Raw genomic sequence first — 24,087 nt, forward strand, 5'->3', positions numbered from 1 at the left:
TTCCCCTGAGGCCCTACAGAGCTCAGCAGAGTTTGCTGCCACTCAGAATAACTGAGTTAACCAACTTTAAACCTGGGACAAAATTCTCTCCTGCAAGGGAGAGGATGGGAGTCGACTATAAACCTTTCTAACATGTTTGCTATTTGTCCCAGAGTACTTTTAACCCAGTGAACCAGAGCTTTAAAGCCTTCAGGACCTCACTGTAAGGGAGGGGTCTAGGCACACTTCTTTCAGCTAGCTTTGATGCTGTCACCACGCAAAAAGGAATTTGCAGTAATAACTAGAGTGACAACAAGCAAAAAATAGAAATCAGGTATCTATATTCTCTAGAAAACATGTGATTGAAATGACTACTCTAAAACATGACTTTAACCACAGTGATCACATTGCACATCACCATAGGATATTCTGGTGATTTGGCCTTTGTCTCTGCTTCAGGGAGACACAGCACTGGAGCAAAAGGAATGAGCTCTGCTGTTGCCAGGCTCATGTCTTGATTAGGTGCCCTGTGTCTCTAGTGCACTCTCAATACAGTTTAGGGTGGAATATCCAAACCAGCTTTAACAGGGACACAGTATCAGCCTGAACTCAGGAAGTATCTAGTTCCATTCAGGCAAGCTCCCCAGTAGCTAATACACCCTTGTGCTCAGAATAAAACCTCAGCAAGCTTTGCTCAGCCTAAGCTATTCCCAGCTACTATTAAGTTGGTCTGGGCAGATGCATAACATTGTATAGGAATGTGCAGTTCCCTGCTTGCCCACAACTGACTGAAAAGAACACGCTTTTCACATTAGGTCTCTTTGATCTCCACTCTTTGTTTGCTGGTCATTAAAAGTGAATGTTTGCTTAGGGGGCTTCCTCTGTCATCACCCCAGTAATGCTTCATTTGGGTCTGTAGCCTCATGTGATCCTGACTGAACCACAGCAAAGCACACCCATGTCTGGAGTAGAAGTCAAGCAGCCTGCTGCGGCAGAGCGAAGCTGGGGAAATAGAGGTGTCCATACTGTTTGTATAGATATTACAGAATCCTGGATTTTCTGTCAGAATCAGAATCAGAATCAGACAATTGCACAACCTGAAAATTTTTGTAGATTATGAGAGTCTTTCAGGATAGCATTACCATATGTCTTTCCTCATGTTACATTCCTCACTAGGCACCCATCGATGGATATTTATCTGAGGTAAGATACTTGACCTCTGATTTTTTATTTTTTATTCTCAACTGGTACAGCCTTTACATTTATACTTGCATGAATTTAGATGACTGTCAGAAAAGATGGAAGTTGGTGATTCTCTGTTCTCACTGTATTGGTACTGCTGCTAAACGTTGTTGTTACATTAGCATCTGGGGCTAACGGTAGTACTGTTCACAAATCTAACTTCAGAATTCCTCAGGAGTCACTTTCTGGCTGGAAGCTGCCTTGCTTTGCTGCCAGGCCAGGAATGGTGACCCAGAAATCTGTAAGCACTGTTTTGTTGGTGTTTTTTTAGTGTGATAATGAAGGTACAAATGTATAACTTTTCATGCTGGGTGTCTTGCTGCACATGCAATAAACAAATATAGGATTCTATTGTTACAAGGCCATGAATTCATGTTATATTGATTTAGGCATGTACCTCCACAAACCATTGGCGATTCCCTTCCCTGCTAGGTAAGAAAAAAGCTGTAACAAAAGAAAAAAAAAAAACAAAACAAAAAAAAAAAAAAAAACAACAACAACCCAACCAAAACCAAAAAAACCCCAAAAGAAATGGTAAGCCAGTCACACCACTCTACTTCTCATTGGGTTGTTGTGGTTCTGTGGTTACACTGTGTTTTCTAGTGACATCAGTAAAGGCTCTCTAGTCCGTGAACGACTGACTGTTTTGGTGCTTCTTTTGCTTGAAGAAGAAAAATAGTTGAAGGGGAAAAATTGTGTTTGGCCATTTGCATCTTTCCTTCTAGTTACGTTTTCATAAGTAGGTAATTAGTGCTAGTGGTTACAGAGAAGAAAGTGGTGATTTTATTATTAGCTTTATAGTAGACAGGTACAAATAGTTCTAGTTGATATGGAAACATAACTGGCTATGAAAAGAAACATTTCACTGTTTCCAGACTTTGAAAACTACCCTAGAGATCCCCTTTGGTCTATCTAGGTTTTCCCACTGTTTTTCAAGGCTGTTTGTGTTGCTTTAAGTCCTTCCATTTCTTCTGTAATACAGAACAGCTGATCATCCTTGTTTATGTGAACTCAAAACTCTACAGGGCTTGAAAAAGTGACAGAGTAAATTCATGGAAGAGAAATCCGTTGAGGCTGTTGAGGACAAATTCACCACTCTTTGAAGTTCCTGAGCTGCTGGTGAAGGAGGGCTGGAACAGTATTTTAGGAAGGTTTCATAGCATGCTATCATTGATTGTATACACTTCCCTGCCATCTGCTCTTGGGCATTGCTGGGAAGTGGACAGCTGCTATGGTGTATTTTAGCATCATTCCCACCTTTTTTTTTTTTTCTGCCTGCTCTGTCTGGTCTTGAACAATGCCTAAAGACACTGTAGAACAGGTCCTCTTTTATTCGTATTCATTTATATTGTACTCTTCCTGATTATTGCAAATAATAATCTTACCACATATGAAATAAAGTTACTGCTGCTGTGCTCTTCTGTTAGGCATCAGTAGAACTGAGAGTCTTTTGGTATTCCCAGTGAGTTACCAGTGATTGCAGCAGGGTTGGGAGCCCAGGGCAGGCTGTGCTGGCTGCTGCACAGTTTGCCAGTTTCAAAAAGATGAACTATGATACTTCATGATTAAGTGCTTACAAACAGTACAAATAAGATGCATGACTGCAGTATGTGTGTGACTTGGGAAAGGAAAAGAAAAGCTAAACACAGTATTACCAGCACAGATAAAACTCTAGCCAGAAACACATTCAAAATACTAATCCTTGGTAGGTGACAGCACCTAAATAATTTATAAGGTTTTCAGATCTTTCTTGCATACAAAAGAATGGTGCTTGTTGGTTTTGATCCTTAAACAACCTGTTCCTTCTGTCATAAAAATCTGCTGGGAAAAGGATATTTAAGTGTCTGAAAATTGTTGAAAGCAGTGATTCCTAGCTCTGTTGCAAGATAGATTCACAGTACTCGTTACTAAGTCTGCTGCTGATCCATGCTGTAACAGGACAGTGTTGGTAATGGCATATCCTCTTCAGAAATCTCAAAGGACTTTAATGAAACAAACAAAAATATTAGTACATTTGCTATTAAACTTGCAAACTTTCAAGATAAGAATTTCCTAATCTGTATCAGTACAAAATTGCCATCTTTTACAAATTATTATTAGTAGACATCAAGAAGGTCTGCCAACCTTCAAAGTTTTCCACTGAAAGGGCAGAGTGAGGATAGTCAGATCAGACACCAAAGTGTGTGTCTAACACACTTTGACCCAAGGAAGGTTTTTGCATGCATGGTTTAATTGCTGCATTCACACACGTGTACACGTGCACAGAGGCTTTTTCAATAGATGAACATTCTCTGTATGAGCTATCTGGACAATTCTAGTTAAGTGAAGGTGACTAATTGCATCAACTCACCTCTCACTGGAAAATGTCAGCCTTGTACTCATACATACCTAAAAAGAAATCAGGGCAGGAACTAAAGAGGACTCTGCAGAGCTTGTAAAATCTCTTGATTTGAAATTTTGCTGGGGTATTCTTTTTAAACATTTTTATTACAAAAGTGCCAAGGAATCTCTAGCTATCATATATCATCAGTTCATCAGTTTCATGCTGAAAAAGCTGAAAGTAGCACTTTAGCAAAACATGGAAATATTTTCTAGACAGAAACTGATTTTCTGATAATTTTTAGGTTTTACTTCACAATAGTGTCAAGACAATGTATTGCTGAAAAAGTGACAGGTTTTGTGAAGAGTTTTATTGTAATAAAGTGTGGGTTTAGGTAGGAAAGGAAGCCTCCAGGCATATTCAATATAGAGTTATGCATATTTCATAAGCATATCTTTAGATTACCATATTTTATTGTATATGTTTAATAGATTTCAATCCTAAATCTACTTTCCCACACTACCTGCTTCACATGCAACAGGCTATTTCCAGCTTTTGTTCTTCCAGTTCTGGTGCAGGGACAGCTTTCTGCTGCACCTAAATATTTCACTAAATGTTACCATATTGTTACTATTACATGACAAGTAAGATTTTGTGACTTATTCACGAGCTTAAAGCCACACGAATCTGATAGCTGGCTGCATGTGCCAATGCTTTTAATCCATATACTGGCCTCCATGGCAATTAAATCAAGTAAAGAAAGGATTAAGTTAAAAGGAAGTTAGAAAGACACGGATAGGTCTAACTGCCAGCATCTAAAGTTCTATTTTTCAAAACAGTGACCTGAACTTGGAATCATACAATGGCTAATTTCCCATAGCATAATCAGACAAAAAAAGGCTGACTAGTTAGTGAAAAGTAACTGGACCTTCATTAGCCACTCAAATGTTGCAAATAACACAGAACACTTCTGGTTTAATTGTAAGGTGGAAGGAACAACACAAGAGTATTTGCTACATTTGGACTAATCTGGATTTTTTTATATTAAAGCTTCAATATATTTTTTCTTTACAGGTTTAACACTCACATCCATAATTTCATCCATAATTACTGTTCTGCTGCAAAGACTATATTTAAATTTAGTTTTAAATTCACTACCTAAACTGAAAATCTGAAATTTTGACAAACTAGGAAGCTGAGAAAAAATAATTTTATGTTTGACAAAAAGAGTTCTTTTGTTATAAGTTTGATACAGTTAAATATAAAGTTAAACACTGTTTCAAAGAAGTCCAAGTATTTGATGCAAAAATACCAACAAATTTCTTTTTTTACACAATCGTTCAATACACAAATTTTTGCCAAAATAAATATTGATGTATTTACTGTGAGTGGAAGAGGTTTTTAAATTCAAGTACTTCATGAATCTAGAGCAGATTAGGTGCTGAGTGTTTCATGTTCTGCATGTTGAAAAGTAAACCAAGAGCATCTATGCTGCTGAATCTAAATCAACTTTTTGAGGGAGAGGCATTTCAAAAGGTGCCAATGATTCAAAAGGAATCATATAATTATGTGAGAAATTCCTTTTTCTCTGAAAGCAAGGTCTTGCCTTTTGCTGAATGAAGCAGACCAAAGTGAACATTTTCATGTATTACTTTTTAAAAAGGTGCCACCTCAGTGGAGGTGCCATTCACGCTGTGTGCAGACAGGCTGACTCTCACTTCCTGCAGCCTCTTCCTTTTGGTGCCTGACTTCCATGGGTGCTGTGCAGGTTGTTCCCTCTCCTGCAAGTCATCCACCCTCTGGGTAAATCACAGCCTGCATCCCCTTCTAGTTCAGGGATCAGGTCCTCTGGGGCATCCACCACTGGAAAATAAACCAAGAAAACAGATGCACACACTTAGCATAGGGAAAGCCCTCCTTCCAGGAAACATAAAGCAACTGCTGAAGGTATATTTCTGACTGAGGCATCTGAAGCACCAGTGAAGCTTCTCTGTCAACTCCCATGAAAGAACCACACCTTCCTTGTGACCAGTGACAGTAAAGCAATTGCCATATTTAATTAAAGTTAAATGGTCTTTTTTAGTTATAAAACATGAAGTAAAAACATGATAAAAAATAACAGATGTTTTCCTGAAAATTGCAGTATAAATGATGACATTAATGTGGGGAATTTTTTTACACCAGATATGTGGTTTATATAAGAGAGAAGGAATAACATGAGTTTCAAACCTATTGGTAAAATAATAATAATGATTCTGTGTTATTGCAGGGAGATGAAGAGGGAAAAGAGCTTAAGAGATGTTTCATCTTAGTGAGAGAGTACTATAAAAAGAAGACCAGACAAATAGTCATATAATACAGTATGATATAATGAATTAGTTTGGCATTATGAGAGAAAGGAAAATATTATTAATTTGTGAAACAGACAGTCATCTTTGCTACAGAATTAAAAGTGAGAAAGCTTTTATAAACGCTACCCACACAATCTAACACCTCACCAAAGCTCAACTATGAAACCAGCTTATTCTGCTGATTAGTGCTGTTCTAGCCATCTTTCCTGCATGTAAAACATTAAGTCAGCCAGTTATGAAGCTGTCAAATGTTTCTGAAGTGTCACTTACCAGAAGGATTTGATAGCTTACAGAGAAATGAACTGTTTTGCTTCCTGAGCTTGATTAAGCACTGCTTAACATACCACATTTTGTGACAGTTTCAAATGTGGATTATTTTTGGTACTTGTTTCCCCACCACCAAGTATTTTTACAATTTTTATCCAGCTCGTCGCATCTACATTTTTCATCAGTATGATGCAAATAAATTGGACCATAGTACCACCTAAGACCCTTTGTAGCACAGGAGAAGAGAAGGTCTAGTTTTAATCACCTATTTGTTTGCCTTCAAATGAAGTAGAAAGATGACAATAGAGAGAACTAGCAGCTCTGTCTAGCAGGTACAAAGGCCAGCTCTGAAAGCATGCAAGATGAAAAGAAGTCTTATCAAAACTTCTACAGAACTTCAAACACCTCAGCTTTCCCCACACAACAGCAGATGGAAAGAGGTATCTGGAGTTCAGCTGAAGGCCAACAGAGACCAACTTTTAATGTGAATTTTCATAGGGAGGAAGGATATTGAAATATTTCTTGCAGCTCTTGATGTCACAAGTACCCAGCACTAAGTACTGTGGAAGTTAGTACATATCAATCCCCTCATGCTTTCCAGTTTGCAGAGAGTTTGCACAAAAGTAAGCAGTGCTTCTGCTGGCCCATTTCATCACTAGTTCAAGGAAGTTACAAATTCCCAAGGACAAACTATACAAACAAGACTAAGGTGTAATAAGTTAACAGTAACCCATTTAATATAGAACAGGATTCATTTATTGCCTGTGTTTACTCAACAGTAAGAGTCTTTGGGGGTCTAGCTACTGAGTTTCTAGTTTGAAAAAAACATGGAGTATTTGCTCAGTGTATATATTTTTATTTATATAAAACCAGCAATCCTATATTTTTCATGTCAGAGGCAATCTTGGCCCAAACTTTAATATTCATTTCCTATAGAAAGCCTACATTCCAGACACTGATCTGTCTGGGAAGAATAAAGCACTTTGCTGCTTGTTCCAGCTTTCCACACAAGCCGCTGCATCGCAGGCCAGAGCATAAATGTCAGTAAATCCCACCCACAACACAGCACAGTCCAACCAGATGTTACCTAATGTTTCAAGTTTTTCCAGTTGTATCTCCTGTGCTGTTAGAGGATGTGGTCATCTAAAAGTATCATCTATTGGAATCATATAATTATGTGAGAAATTCCATTTTCTCTGAAAGCAAGGTCTTGCTTTTTGCTGAATGAAGCAGACCAAACTGAACATTTTCATGTACTACTCTTTAAAAACAGCAGTCAGAAAGGAATGAAGAGGAAAAGCCATCAATGAAGAAACTGAGAACTTCTCATTCAACTGGAACTTCATAATCACTAAAAAATGTTCAGTAAAATATAAAAATGTGACTGTGATTAAGACAGCTTGCTATAGAAATAGAAATAGAATTATGTTTGAAAAGTTGAAAAATGAAAGAATAGTGAAATTTTGACTAGGTAACAATCTCTTAGTTCATGGAAACATCTGCTATGTTACCTCGGCTGCAATTACTAATGATTCCAGTGACGTTTTGTCCCTTACCTAAACTCTTCCTTGCTTCGTCCCTCTAGTAAACAACAAAAAATTTTAAACTGTCTTCAGGCACAATTTTTACACATCCCCCTTCCCACAATTTCTAAGATATTTTATCGATAACTGTTATGTGCGGGGGCCCCACTGCTTAGCTGTGATAGAAGCTACCTCAAAATAACTTTTACATGTTCAAGCAAGAATGCAGTTTGCAAATGTCAACAATAAATTGGTTTTAGTAATGCATAAATCCATCTGCTATACACCAGCATTCTTTGGATTTCATGTTACAACTCCTGGATACATCATCTGATTCCTAATTATACCTCTCCTAGAGGTAGAGCTCTTAAGTCATGGTTCAGACTGTTCCTGTCACATGCAAAATCATGCATTTTCTGGTTGATTTTTCAGAACTCACTCCCCAGCAATAGCTTTTATCTAGTGGAAGGAAGAAGCCTGTTGTATCTTACCTTCCAATGTACTTTGCCTCCAAACTTCACCTCAGCTCCTCACACACATACTCCCACTCTTTGGACCTGCAAAGCTCAAAGTCAGTACTGAAGCCAGGAATTGTATCAGATCTGTTAGGAGTTACCTGGCCAATGCCAGCACTGGTTATTGGAAAACAAGAAATTAGACCCATGGGAGTCTTGAGCAAAAGTCAGGACATTAGGAAGGATAGCAATAGGTCAAAAATGTCTGCTCTTGCATAGCCTAGGAGTCCTTGATGATTTTTTTTTTTTTAATTTATTAAGTAACTGTGGAAAACTGCATTAATGAACTTTTCCTACAGATGTCAAGGTCTGACAGAGTAGTGAGTTCAGATTCACATATTCCTTCAAAGAGTGGGGAATCTCTAAACCTAAAATGACAGACTGCTCACTGCCTACTCACAGCTGTGTGGGAAACCTTTGTCGTAGGTTTTTCTCTATCAGATAGGACTCTGATAATTGAAAATGACAAGGAAAAAAGTAGTTTTAAAGATAAAGAAGTGGATGAAAATGAAAGTAGAATATTGGGGGCTGGGAGTGGTGTATGCATATGCCATTGTCTTTGATGCACACAAGTATACCTGTGAATTCCCACCCATCCAGCCAGAAACTCACACTCTGTTTCACAAACAGGCTGACAGATCTCCCAAAGAGGTGAAGAGCACATCAAAAGAAGCTCTTCCTGAACGTCACCAAGCAGTATGGTCCCATAATTTGGCTGCCCAGGTAAGAAACTCAGTTGTGTTTTAAAACTCCCCATTCTAATGAGCAGAGTTCTGAGACCAAATCCTTTCATCTTTGCTTTGCACATTCTTCCCAGAAAGAGGCATGGTTTCCTCTTTATCACTTTTTCTGGAATGTACACTGATCTAGCATTTTCACTTTTTATTTTGGTACTGCTGTGATCTCACAGAACACTATATTTGACTTGTATATATAAAATTTTTGAGGGTGCTGATAGTGAAAGATGCATCTCCCTGCTATCAGGGAAAAGCACAGACCTCAAGGTTCTGGGGGGCATCACAGGACAATGGAAATTCCCTGAGGTCTCAGAGGTCTCATCAGAGCTAACTGCTATATGAACCACAGGGAGGTAGGTATAAATATCATCTCTGCAGGTACTTAGGCTCCACTCATCTCTGTAGTGCCAGATGTGAATGATGAGAATATCATTGTCAATCAAATCTGAAATGAAATCTCCCTTTGGTCTTCATTGCCACATCTGCTGATTTGAGTGCACCTACTACCCTGCCAGAAAATTCAAAAGAGGAACCTGGCTTAGAACAAAAAAGTGATAAAGCATTATATAACGTTCAGCTCAGAAACGGCTGTCACAGTGGTAAGGAAAGCCAAAGAAAATTAAGCACTGCAGAAACAAGACAAGGTTGGAAAAAATAGCCACTAAGGATGGAGAGAACAGACAGAGAATTTAGGCAAAGTAATTTCTTTTAAGATATTTAATAAACATCATAATGTTAGAGATTAATAAGACAATTAATAAACATCAATAATTATTTAAGTGCAGGAGGCAAATACAAAATATTGCTAGTACCATAGTACCATACATGAGATTATTGTTTCTGTTCTGCTCTCCCATAACCTTCACTATTCAGCTATTTTAGCAACCTGTTAGTTACTTATGGCAGAATTCTTTCCTGATTGTTACACACTGAATGTCTCAAGGAAACGCAGGTGTACCAAAAGGAAATTGTCCAGGTGGATGCAGAAGGCCTAGTTATGGTCAACTTAGGGGTCAGAAATGGAGGTAAATTAGAATATGCACAGGTTCTGTGGTGACCCGGATTCACAGCCAGCTGTGGCCAGATGTTATGAGGTTGTGGATACATATCCAAAGCATCTCTTCACCCAGGACAGATAAGCTTAGAAAATAATGTACTTGAACTGCTTTTAGATTGCTTAAGAAAAGTAAGTATAGAAGAATTGCCAAGAAAAAAAAAAAAAAAAAAAAGAAACAACTGATTCCTGATTAGGAGTCAGGCACATGATTCAGTACTTGCTGCAGTGGAAAAAATTGCCCTGTATAATTATTCAGGCTTTCTACAGCTTCTACAAGTGGATGTGTGGGTCAAACCTATTTTTCATCATGGTGTCAGAGAACCCACTTGCCTGATCAGGCTGCACCTGAAAGGGCAGAAGTTTAGTCATTTTGAAGTGACAAGAGATATGTGATCTTTTGCCATTTTTTATTCCAGAACACTGAGTAGTGAAAAATTACGGGAAAATACCAGAGTAATGTCAGAATGCTAAAATACCTTCAAAAAAAGGATATGTCATCAGATGCTACTTTTACTTAATGCGGAACTTGTATGTCAACACTGAGATACAGTTAGCACCTGCAAACACTGGCAAATTGAGAATGTGAATGTGTCTTTGCACAGCTGGAGGTGGTGCCAGATGAATGGGCAAGAGAGGGAAAGCAGACTGATAGAGCTATGAGATTTGGTGTTCTGGGAGCTGCTGCCACTGCAAGAACATGGAATAAAGGGCTCTGTGGTTTGGCTGCACAGCTGTGCAGCCAAGAAGATGGATTCACAGCTGTGAAACAGAGGCACATGCTGCCAGTGTTTTGGGTTACAAGGTGAAATTTTGATAGCAAAGAATCAAATTAATAGACAGTAGCTGAGAATTCTGAAATTGCTTAAAGCTCCAGCAGCTTTGTGTGTTGACTGGCATTTAGTGAGTTGAGAGTGTCAGAGTAGTGCAAAGAAAACAGGATTTGAAACTAGGACAAGTTTTTTGTTTAAACATGTACAGGAGGTGCTGTCAAAGGCATTACAGCTAGTGAGTAAGTCTGCTGGAAGTGAAAACTTGATTGGTAGTGTCTCTGAAGCACATCACAGCATCTGTAACTGGATAAATAGAAGAACTGACAGATTGTAATGGTGGCTGGCTGAGGAAGAGAGCTGAGAACGGAAGTGTTGGCATGAGCACACAGGCTGTCTCTGAAGGGCAAAACAGAGGGTCAGAGAGGAAAGGTTCATGTTGTCTTCACTGCTTTCTAACATGTAGCCACTTCCTGTTTCTCACTATTCGGAGATCAGTGAACAAGAAATGAACTCGAATTTGGGCAAAGCATCAAGGTTTTTATTGAATGGTACATAACTAATAAACAAGATAATACACTGTCAGTATTTTCATGGAAAATAGACTTTGTTAAACACAGCAACATAGTTCTGCCTTTTGGATAGATGCTAATTTAGCATTTGTAAAACACAAGGCCCCAGCAGAGCTGGAGCATTCTCCCAGCACAGCCTGATGGCTCCTGCTGGAGCCTTTTCTCTAACCAAACTGTCAGCACTGGCTGAGAGACCATCAGTCAGCTCCATCACAGCACTTCTGGGACACAATGCCACTCAGGCTTCAAGAGCAGCAGTGTCATCAGTGCCAGCCTATGGGGAGGCCTCTGTGGAAGTGCAGAGCACTAATGCCAGAAATGGAACCAATAAATATCAATGCAGGGAAAAACGTCAACATTCCTTTGTACATTAGTGTGCTCTCCTACCTCTGCCCCCCAGACTTGTGGATCAGCCTTGTGATGGCACACAAGTCTCTGTCATAATAGTGTTTGGATTTCAGTTGATCAGTAGGCATGATGAAATTTGACAGTAAGATGCTCAACTGCAACAGCAATAGCTCTTAATGCTACACACATATATATTACATATTGGTACAATACATCTCAAAAAAGTCAATGGCCTAATGTTGCCATTTTTATGTGATAGGGTTAATCTTCAAATATGAATACATACACTATTTATTCTCCTCCAAACTGTAGAAGTTACAAAGAATATTCTCTCACCTTCTGTACACTTTTTGTAAAAGGACAGTTAATTTATTTCTTTAACTGAAATGAATTATTAGAGTCTCCATCCCAGCTAGGAAATGGTTTCTCTCTTTCCTTGTTATAGTTAACAGTGATGTGGAATGGAATCACCTTTTTTTCTAGCTTTTCAGAAGGCATTTTCACATAGACTCCAGTAGTGAGACATCGTCTTCTCTTTATCTGTAACATATGGGAAGAAAGTAAAATAAACAAGCAATCACAGCATAATCATTGACCAGCACAATTAGAGAAACCGATGGATGTTCTTCCTTTGCTGAGTAAAATGTATTCTAGACACCTTTCTCTGCCTCTTTATAGAAGACCTGTTAAGAGCATTTGAAGGAGGATCAGGATGTACAGGGGCTATTTATACAAAAAAAAAAAAAAAAAATAGAGTCCTGCCATTCATTTGGCTTTTTGAAGGTGCTTCTGCTTCAGAATTCAGTGTTGGTTCAAAGCTAGGAGTGTTCATACCTAACAGCTTCATTTAACTTCTAAGGACAAAGACTGATTGAAAAATATGGGAGAGAGACATTGTTTGGTTTCAAGCTCAGGTTCATTTCTAACAGACTATGAGTGCTGCAGACCCCTGTGGAAAAAGGCAACCCAGGCTTACGTTTTGCATATTTTTGTGCAGACATTTCTAACTGTGAAATTAAAAATACTTAAAGTTACACTTGCCCCGTCCAAGGAGAAAGCTGTTTAAATTTGCTTTACAGCGGTGAATGATGAGAAAAGGAAAAAGATTAAATTCTGGGATTTTATGTGAATAATTTGTGAAATGAGAGTACACATGAAGACTGTTGCCTTCAATCTCAGAAGCATGCAGGACTTTGCCTGGTTTTAAGCATCCAGCCCGAAGCCAAGGCTCAGTCCAGTTGATGGAAGCTGACTGCTTTCTAGTATGCTGGCAACACAAATGAGCCATAAATAAATGTAAGTGGCAGCTCCAGCAAGTTCTCTTATTTTGCATTATTGTAATAACATTGCACTTGTAAAATGGAGCATACCACTGGCTTTGTTTACAGTGTTCTTCCCTGTTCTCATTTCTTGCTCCTTGTTCTCACCACACAAAGGGATATTATTAGCAGAAGGGGGCTGAGTTGATGGGACTTACCGCTTTGCCCACAAGAATGGCTGAGATGATGATACTGTAAAGAAAAAATCCTGAGGCAGTAGCTCCTAATACCCAGAGATATATGGCAGGGTCTGGACAAGGTTCTGGATCTAAAATATATGATATCACACATGTCATGTCACACAAGAGCCTCATAAGGAAGGCCCTAGAGTCAGTGAGTCAGTCTCTACACTGCTTTTCTCCAGCATGTGCTATCCTAAGATACCACCAGGACTGAGCTCTGAATCGCTGCCTACTCAACCTCCTATGAAAAGAGTCTTTATCTGTAGAAGAGCTCACACCTTACTCTGACACTTCTGCACTTCTGTATCTAACTGCCTAGACATACATGTACACTGCATGGTATTGCTTATGCTATCATTCCATGGCTATGACTATGCTTGCTTTGGGTGTGTGCAGTGAGATCCGAAAGAAATAAAAGCTAATCAAGATTTTCAGTGCTGAAACCAGTATTTACCCTCACTTCTTACAAACAGAACTCTGAAGACATTTGAGATGTAATAGCAACTCCCTTAACTTGGAAATATCACAGTACTGTAAACCTGCTGGCCTTACCAAGGACATAGAGATGCGTGCCATTTCCCTTGTTCATAAAATAGGGTGGGGGGTACATCCGCTCCATCTTGCAAATGTAAAGCCCGGTGTCATTTGCTTGCAGGCCAGCCAGCGTGAGGGTCACATTGTTTTGGCCGGGCGTAACATGGCACTGAATGACCTTTTTCACAAAGAATGTTTTAAACTCCGTAGTGTATGATGAAGCGCAGATTTCTGTGATCTGGTCACCAATCTGTTTAAGCAAAGTCACTCGAATTTCCTTTGCATTCCCGATGTTCTTGTATTTACACACCAAGCTGGCAACTCCTTGCCTGTTGGCCAGCACAACTGCTGGCTGAGTCACTTCCATTACTGTAAGGAAGTAAAGAGTGTGATGGTAAGTGAACTATCAGTAAAGGATCTGGACTCATTTACTTCAAACCTGTAGAGTAGGAAAGGAGTTCTGCCACCTCCTGTCACCCATTTCTAGGGTGATTCCTAGAAATGCTGTTTTCAAAGAAAGGACTCCAAGACCACAATTCACATTAGCAGTGCATTAATATTCTTTAAAAAGCTCAAGAAATGCTTTGTTTACTAAAAATTATATTATAAATCTTAGCAATTACTTGTTGCTTAGATAGTAGGTTATTTGGCCCATTTAGTCGAGCAATTAATGACCCACATGCTTCAGTTTCCCTCAGCACAAACTTCTTAGTATACCTAAGAAACTAAAAAAATAGACTATAGATGGTAAGGTTGAAATTTGAAATTTAAAATCAGGCTTTTAAACCACAATTTCTGCCTAGTAGAAATAAACATGTTTACATTTAGGAACAAAAAAGTTGACATCCTGTATGGAACATAGAACAGAACTATTTAAGTAAGAGTAAAACTGAATAGAAAATCTGTTTGCATACTTTTGTTTCTGATCTTTTTTCTTCTTATTTTTAACTAGCTACTCCCAAGCCACAGTATAGCAACAATATATACCCCTAGCTAATATAGCAGCACACAACAAAGCCTGATGAACAGACTGTAAAAAAAAATCTTAAGGGAAAATTACTGTACTATGTATAACCTCACTGACAGCTTTTTGCAACTTCTATAATCATGACACATGATTGGATGGCACTGTCTTTTGCTTTAGTAAGCTGTGAAGACTCAGCATTATTTTTTTCAATCTCATTTTATATCAGTCCATTTTGGGTTAGGGTTTGTCTTCTCAGTTCTGCAATGCAGGAATTCCAGATGAAGAGTAGAATTTCTCCATACATTCAAACCTCTATACCCATGTTTTCAGCTGTCACAACTTCACTTGCAGGGCCTGGTTTTTCAAGATCTTTTCTTCCTTCTTGAGCTACTCTGAATGTTGCCCTGCAGATAGTAGTGCTCTAAAGTCTGTGTCTGGTTTTCCACACACCTTGCAGTGCACTAAGACCTCGCTCCCATTAGTCCTATGCCACCTTCCTCTCCCCGTTGTACCAAGTCTGTCTCCTGCAAAGACATGAAACTGAAAACAAGTCAACAACCCCAGATACCTTGCCTCCTTCATCTACCCACCTTCAGCAATGGCAGTGGCTGTGCAGAGAAAGCCCATGGTGACCAATATTGAGAGCATTCCTGTGCTGGGACAGAGGCTGAAGGTGCTAATGCCTTCAGACTTAAGAACAAACTGGAACTCTCAGGACTGGAAAAGAGGTGACACCTTTCAGGATACTGAATCTTCGAAATGTTTGAACCCACACAGAGACAGTGTGTATATATATAGCTTTGATCCCAGATGCTGTACCTGAAAGTAGTATGAAGCTTTGTTTTGGTTTTACGAGAAAGGAAGCAGTGGGTTTGATTAGTACGTGCACAGTTAACCTCAAACAGCATGAACAAAAACAACTATTCTGCAGATGGAAAATATATATTCAATCTGAAACTGCCGTCCATTCTGCTTTAAGAATTGTGGGAGGAAAGGTAATCATCATTAGAGCAGTTCAGGCCCTTTGGGGGTGCCAGCTTGCAGAATCATAGCACTTAATATTTTAGCAATCATCAGGTATTTCCTACCAGGGCAATGTGCAGAGAACTGTACTTCTGCCTAATGTGGCACAGTGAATCCCTGCAAGCGAGTTTTTTTATGGAGGACTTGCCTCCACCTCCAATTTCTTTGCTTGCTTTAATATTAGTGCTTTTGATGTTTAAAGATTGCTACCCCTTTAAAATACTGATTATACTTGCAATTACTTCATCTTTTTGTATCAGCAATGTGACTTGAATCATAACCCGGCCTATTTAAGCTTTCCTGTTTCCAAGAAAAAATTATCTAGGTTTATAGCTAATGACTTTCACATCTATACAGAACTTTGCTACCTACGGACTTTACTGCCTAACTACCTTGACATCAACAGATGAAAAACACTGCAGGAGCTTTGATTATTGCTATCTCTGCTTAGAGCACCTGCATCATTTCAAATCTCAGTGAAACAGATTTTGCTCATGGACCTTTTAAAAGTCATGTAAGCTCTGAAAATTGTTTTGCTTTTTTATATGATAAGCTGTCACACCCATGAATCATTGTCTAAAGAATTCCAAAAAAACTGAGGGTTCACTTCAGTTATCCTGAAGGTTGGCATTCTTTATTTTTACCCAGACTTTGAGAAGTTCTTTTAGAAGGTGCTTCATTATTTATATATGTAGATCTAGTAGATTGTGAAGATCTGCTTTTGCACTGTGACCTAGAAAAATTAACAGCATTAGTTCTTGAACACTAGCCAGCCCAATCCAAAGATCCAGGATAAATACTTAGCCTTGAAATCACGTAAATACCTAATGATATAAATAAGCTTACTGCTTCCATACCTAGGTTATGCAATATTTGTTTGTAATGACAGATTCACAGTCATTTTAATCTTAACCAGCATTCAAAACAGAACTGATGGTAAATAAAAATACTGCTATGGGAAAATGAAAAACTGCATCCTAATAATGAGACAGGCACATACTGTATTACTGGTTAGACAAGCTTAAATCAATTTTAATATTAAATGTAAAATAAATGCTATTACAACATCATGTACTAGAATATCAGTGAGATTTATGGCAAGAAATTACTAGGATATACCTGACATTTTCATATCCAGAGTAGTAACTAAATTATCTGCCCTTTGTATCTCTTGAGCTTGGGTTTTGCATGCAAACAAATAATGCATTTGAGCTTCATCAACTGTGGTGTCATCTCCTGATAATTGATTGAGACTGTAAACTGACGGTGCAATTAGCCACTAAACAGTGGCAAAGGATTGCCATGTAAAACTCAGTGCTCATGCCACACACATCCATGGAATCTTGCCCTGCTAGAGTGACAGGCAGCACTCTGGCACTCCTCTCTCTCCTGTTTGAGACTGATCTAGCAAGCTTTGTTTCCAGTGGGATTCATCTTGTTTCCTGGCTGTTTTGTTCTCAGGGTACATTTTCAGATCCACAACTTTTTCTTTTTTACCCTTGTTCCTCCTTAAGAGCCTTGTGGTATGATAATTACTCTTCTAAGTAAAGCACAACATGTCTCCCTGTGGAGTCTCTTGAAGTCATCTCTGTCTTCACTGCCCAAGTGAGCCCAGGCTGCCTTTGGTTATCCTTTCCAATAGATGATTACCTTGCCATGGTGCCTTCTACCCTTCCTAATCAGACTCTGGCTCTTGAGTTAATGTATGCAGACAGCAGGTAGATCATGCAGCAGAAGAGATCTTGTTCCAAATAAGACCTCACTTTCACTGTTCCCATCCTTCCCAGCTCAGTTACAGCATGGAACAAGGTATTGATAACAGAATGAGTTCCCCACTAAAATAAAATACACAAGAATCACTGTAGAAATCTCCTCCGTGTCCCTTATCTAACTACTCTTCAGCTGCTCAAGAGTCTCTGAACTTCTGCTTGTCCCACGTTCCCTGAATATATCATATGAAAAATACAGGCCATACTTTGTGGGCTATAGCCACTGGACCTACCTTACCTAGTTACTGCACCTTCTTGTCTGTGTAGTCTGGAATCTTCTTGCCCTGACTCTTTTATCTTGGGAACTCTTCATCTTCCACCCTTTCCCATAAATGGAACCTTACACATGGTCAAGTGGCCAGGCAAGGGAATGGCTGAAAGAAGAGCCCTAATTTTGACTTTGAGATTCAGATCTTTAGAGTGAGGTTATTCCTCAGGCTGTTTCTAAAAGCTTCTGCTTTGTGCTCCAAAAGATCAATATGATATTCTTCTTTCCTTTAATGCACACACTTATACTGTAGTTCTCTTTGTTCTTAGGGGTGTTATTAATTCCCATGTTACAGGAAACCTTAATACTTTACATATGCTACCACAGCAAAGTGTCAGAGCAGGGGAGAGGACTGAAGGCCTTGCAGTGCAACGATGCAGAGCCTTAAACAAAGGTTTCATATTAGGAGTGGCTTGGGCTTCACGACCTCTTTGAACTTAGCTGAGAGAGGGACATGCAGTTTTACACTGCACTACACTACTGTGATTACTCAGATTGCTAGGAAGTTAAATAACTACATTTCTCATATAAGTTTCTTTCTCATTTTGGGTTAGTCACTTGCATTCTAGTGATTTGCTTTTCTTCACCGAATACTTGTTAGGGCAAACCTTCCTGCTGATACCCTGTCAGATTTCCCATTGCAAAATGTTTTTATTCACAAAATTATTTTCACACTTGTAAGCCTGTGTCATGCTGCCAATGTTTATTTCTGTGACAGGAACTTGCTTGGTAAATTGCTTGAGATGTAATGGGGAGAAGAAATTCTTATAATTTGCATAAGTATCTGGTTTCAGGATATTTTGCGAAACTCAAAATGTGAGATCATGTCTTACTATGTTAAACAGTTCACGTTTTTACCATGCTAGTTTGCCACAAACCTATTGGCAGTTTGAAGTGCTCTGTCATTTGAAAAAAATCCAGACCTCTAAGTGGTATGGCTGAAGAAAATATTTTTTGTACAAAACAAGAGGTAAAGAGAAAAGGAAATAACAGAGTGACTGGAAAAATACTGTTTCATTACCATTAAAGGACTAAAACCTGGTTAGTTTAAGTAAAGGACTAAATATAACCAAGTTTGGTGGATCAGACTAAGTTCCTGAAGGAATCACAATTCATATCACAAAACTACTGATTTTTAAGTCTCTCAGAATTGTTGCCTTTTTCTCAGCTTCTAACCTGGTTTTGTAAATGCTGCTCTCCAGTCCTAAGCCTGTGCCTTCAATCCAGCCACAGAAGAATTGGGGACAGCATTAGCTGAGGAATTCTCTTTCCACTACTTCTTAGGGCACATGGAGTTGGTGTTCTTGTGAGCTTCTGCTGATGACTAGATTGTCCAAAAAGATTTGAGATGGGGGTGAACATGTGAGGGTCCTTTTTCTTTGTGAAATCATTGGTATTTCTTTTCTGGAAGCTAGGCTTTGTTTCCCCTACAATAAAGTCAAGGTTATATCCAAGTTTTCCTGATATGCACAGCATCTATAATCATCTAACACAGAGGTCAAATTTCTTCCCAACTTTTTAAAGCTACCAGTTTTGTGTTAGCTTTGAGTGTCTGAATTCCAGCCCTTACCTGGCCGGGTTTGCTACATGTTATTTGTCTTAAGCTGTCTATGTCCCAGTAGCAACCAGACCTGTGTGAATGTGTTGCCCCCACCCCATTCCTGTGCAGCTTATAGTCAAAATGTAAGATCTGAGATGTATGGAAAGAGATACAGACAGAAGTAAGAGGAAATACAGACACAGGGCTGAAAAACAACACCGGTAAAAGGTCTTCACACACCGACTTCCTTATTCTTCTTCAGCTTCCTGCAAGGAGTTGTAGCAAGGGAAAGATTTTAGGACAAAGTTTAACAGAGACCATAAGTGTCTTGGCAGATATTTAATAACTCTCCTTTACTGCAAGGAGTTTTCCAAAGCAGAGCTCCAGATATTTGTTGTTTTCTAGACCAATCACTTGGGATTGAGCACAGAATGAAGCAGGTATCTTCACCCCAAAGCAGACTGAAAGCTAGTCTGTTCATGAATAAGCAGAGAAGAACCAAAGAAACCTGCCAAGCCTAAAATGAAGCTGTTAAGTGTACCCCATGACTGGAGAAATACTGGAGAAATGTTTTACTTCCACTTTCCTTTATTTCTTAAAGCATTGCAAAAAGGAAAACCAGCAAGAGGTAGACATATTTCTGAGTCTCTGGCTCTGACATTGCAGCAGTTTGAATTTAATGAGGGACACAAGAATAAATCATAAAGTTTTGCTGAAAACATGTGAGAAATTACACTCTAATAAAAAATGAGATGGGCAAGAAATATTTTAAAAGGGTACAGATGAAGAGCAAAATTAAGGGTCTACTTCCAGTTTATACAGGGCTAATTGAGTCCCTGATGTTAAAAAAAAAAAAAAGAAAAAAAAGAAAAAAAAAAAAAAAAAAAAAAAAAAAAACAACAAAAAACCAAAACAAAATTATTGCAATTCAAACTAATAAGATCAAAGCAAGACTCCTGAAAAACATAGAATTAAATGTTTATAAAGCAGAGGACTCAATGAAATTTACATAAAGGAGCTAGTGCTCCAGCGCAGTAGACTTATGGAGAATCCAAATGTTTGAAAGACAGGAGACCTGGCAAAGAAAGGCATTATTGTAAGCTCACAGAATGAAGTTCACCCAAGGAAGGGCATGGAACAGATTCTAAAGTACTATTTTGAATTAATGACAAGTGAATAATGAAGGTCAACTTTGCCAAAGTCTGGAGGACATTTCAGGAGAGTGCATGTGAGCTTATAGCTAGAATGGGATGGGCTAGAATATGAACGTAAATTGAATTAAATTAAATTAAGGGAGAAGTTGGTAATGTAGCAGAAGGCAGAAGTCATTGGATAGGCACAGAGAGAATGACAAGGTGTTCAAACTGACAGATTCACACTTACATTTGGAATACACAGCTGTGAGCCAACATTTGTCAAGGCCAGAAGAGATTGTTTCAGCAGTTGAGGTGAACAAGAATCATAAGCTAAGGCTTCTAAAGGTATTTGGTCACATTCAACCATGTCCACATTTTGTCTGATTTGCCTTTGCAGGGACTAGATCTCAGAAGTAAAGCACAATATGCATCTTTTCCCAGGGGCACACTGAGTTTGGGAAGACAAGCCACAAACTTTGGACATTTTAGGGGAGCAGCTTCTGTGTGGAAATCTCAGAAAGCTTGTGATGAGACAGAGGTAGGGAAATGGGAATACCAAGAGGAGAAAGGATGTTCTGGCAAAAATATGAGTGGCTGGATCTGTGAAGGGTACATATAGCTTTTTTGTGTTTTCAGATGTCACTGTTGGGTTGAGTGAAGTATATTCCAAGACAAAACCTGCCCAGAAGTCTCTTACAAGTGAAAAAACATTTTAGTGAAGACCAGATAATGCGCCACCTGCATCTCTGTCAATAATGCTCTTTAAATTTTGCATGACAGAGTTAGGCAATACAGAAACTCAGCACTGAGGGATGGGGACCATTTCAGAATCCCTCCTTGCTGTAAACCTTGCTTTGCTTTTCTGTTTCAGGCACCTTCTCCTTGCCTCTTTCCTTGCAGTTTTATTTACAAAAATCATAGGATGAATAGTGGCTTTATCACAATTTGTTTATTCAGGAGTTGTATGAGAATGTAATCCTGAGAATTATGTCTAAGATCTGTAGGACTGATGCCCTGATTTAAGGAACTTTAATGTTCAATCTGTTTGCCTCTGGTCCATGCCACCACATGTTACTGAAAGTTTACAGTGATATATGCAAGGATTATGAGTTGCCATTAGAATGGTTAATAAATCATAGGCTGGGGGCTCAGGAAAGCAAAGATACAGATTTTCTAGCAGAGGATTGTAGAACAAATTCCAGACTTTGCAAGAACCTTTCTGATTTTGAAGTTTAGCACTTGCAAAAAAATTGTCACTCCATAAGGCAGACATCTCTGCAAATGTGGATACTATAGCCAAGCAGTGGCTTTATGGCTGGCATCAGCAAACTAAAAGTAGGTCCTATACCTTCCAAAATGTATCAGCTGCAGGATTTGTTGTTCAACCCACTCTTCCCCACATAATCTGATCTCATGTACAAAGCCTTACTCTTGGATTATTGGTAACTCAAACTCCCTTTGTCTTCCCTAGTTTATGAAATATTTGAAACCATATTTCTAGGACTTAGCAATTGCCCTTTCCCAGGGCTAAGTACAAAAACAAACCCCTAAAATATCTGAAAGGCCAGATGTGCAAGGGGCGGCAGAAGTCTTTCATTAGCCAAAGTGAAGTTTGAAATAGCTGACAAGCCTCTACCTCTCTGCTAAGAAGCTCCTTCTTACTCTCCCTCTTTGCTGACAGGTATTAGCGCTCCCTACAAGCTTTGTCTTTCTCATATTCTTAGACAGTCACATCATAGCAACTCTTAAGAATATTAACTTGAATGGGTGAGTGTTGCCAGCTTGCTCTCCTGGTTGTTTAAGTTGAGCACTGATTAATGCCTGCTCTAAGGCCTCTGACTGCAGTGAGCATTCAACTTAAGTGCTTCATCACAGCTCTAGCTGGTTCCTCCCACTGTCATACCTGAAAACCCAGCTAGGAACTCCTACATTTTAAAATTCAAATCCATCCTCTAAAAGAATTCTTTATGTTTTGGCCACAGGGATAACATACTACAAGGTATGATAATGATCAGCTTTGTTGGCCTGTGTACTAGGGATGAAGGGGAGAAACAAGGAAGTTTACAAATATATTCCTAGAGGGGAAAGAAATTATGAAAAAAGGCTGCAAAATCAGTAAAAGAGGATGAGCTTGTGGGTAACACACCACTTTGGGAATTCTTCTTTTCGATATCACTGTGATTATATCCAGTACATACAAAGAAAACAAATGTGTTGGATGGAGACCAATAAAAATCAAACTCTAAGCAAAATAGGAAGAAATGTTTTGAATTTTATCATTTTGAAGAAATGTTGAAGGAAAAGGGAATTTTTTTAGAAAATGAATGTACCTATTTTCATAAAACTTTTTTTAAGTGCCCCACAATATAATTCATTTTTAAATCATTAGCTCTTTTGCAAAAAAAGACCCATCAGTATCTTACATACCAGCAAAATATATTTTTTATTTTCTTCTGTCTAGAACCAATAAAGGGTGAAATGAGGAAAAGGTGAAGGGAACCTTTTTCAGCAAGGGCAACTCTAGCTAAGCAAAGCCTTCTTGAGAAAGTTTCACTTCCTAAGGTTTTTTGCTATGTTTGCTCATTTAAATGGCCATTGTATTAACCCACTTTTTGTGAGTTTCAAATGTCAGCAACTAACTGATGCCATTTAGAAAAAGTAGAAGAAAGCAGACTGCCTGGTTCTCATTAATCTAAGCACAGCAACAAATTTTGCTGCCACAGCCTTGTAATTGCTGTTCCTGCAATACTACATGCTTCATATATCAGCCTGGGTTGGGTTATTGCCAGGGGTCAAGATTCAGTGAAAATACATGGTATCTCTGTACCACGGGCCAGAGGGGTTAAGCAGGACTCAGTCTCCCTTCATTACCATTCCTTTAGCTACTGAACTACAGTATTGCCCATTCCTGCTTGAAGGGGTTTAACTACAAATGCTCTGTAAGAGCACTTTTCTTGCTGCTCTTTTAATAGTGCGTCCTGAAACAGAGTAGTTTCATTTTCAAGCTATTTAATGGTAGATTGTGTACTAAGTAATAATGCACTGAGCTGGCAAATGCAGGCTCTGGAGAGGATGCAGCAATAATTTCTGTCTGTGACTTGGCAGTGATTGGTTAGTGTATTGTTAAAGTCCCTGGGCCACTGAGGAGCTGGGGATACATGGAGCTGCAGGCTCTGGAGTCTTGAGACATTTGGATTTGCCTGATATACTGTCAAGCCTTGGAATGGGGCTTTTGTTTTTGAAATAAACTTCTGCAGCCAAAAGTTAGATATATCTCTAGTTAGATATCTCCAAAAGGAGATAGTAATACACTTCAGGAGCTTGGCCAGTACAATCACAGTCTTTAATAACAAGGAAAAAAATCAGAATTTCAAATTAAATAATTCTCAAATTATTTTTCAAAATAAATTTTTTTCTTTAAAAGCATTACTTTTCTTCCAAAACTCCTCTATTTTTAAATGTTCAACAATATTTAAATAGTCACCATCCAAATCAGGTCTTAATTGTTTTAGGATTAAATGTCTGTTTTGAAGCCTCCAAATTATTACTTCACTATTCACAAAAAAATCAATTTTTTTCCTTTTGGTCTGACTGAAATGAGCCTTTTTGACTTTCCAAATTTGCCAGGGTAACACAAAAAATAATTATTCATGGAGTTCCAATGAACATCC

General features: G+C 38.7%; 1 protein-coding gene across 1 annotated transcript; it reads right to left on the minus strand.

The window, feature by feature from the left end:
- Window positions 1–12,047: 12,047 nt before the first annotated feature.
- LOC128790981 (cytotoxic T-lymphocyte protein 4-like) lies at window positions 12,048–15,328 on the minus strand. The gene is made up of 4 exons (XM_053948229.1): window positions 15,271–15,328; window positions 13,732–14,082; window positions 13,156–13,265; window positions 12,048–12,218 (listed from the first exon to the last, which is right to left on the minus strand). Exons 1-4 carry the CDS (start codon window positions 15,326–15,328, stop codon window positions 12,048–12,050), a joined length of 690 nt encoding a protein of 229 aa, XP_053804204.1.
- Window positions 15,329–24,087: the final 8,759 nt, after the last annotated feature.

The sequence above is a fragment of the Vidua chalybeata genome, chromosome 7 (genome assembly GCF_026979565.1).
Source record: "Vidua chalybeata isolate OUT-0048 chromosome 7, bVidCha1 merged haplotype, whole genome shotgun sequence".
In the NCBI taxonomy this organism is placed as follows: Eukaryota; Metazoa; Chordata; class Aves; order Passeriformes; family Viduidae; genus Vidua; species Vidua chalybeata.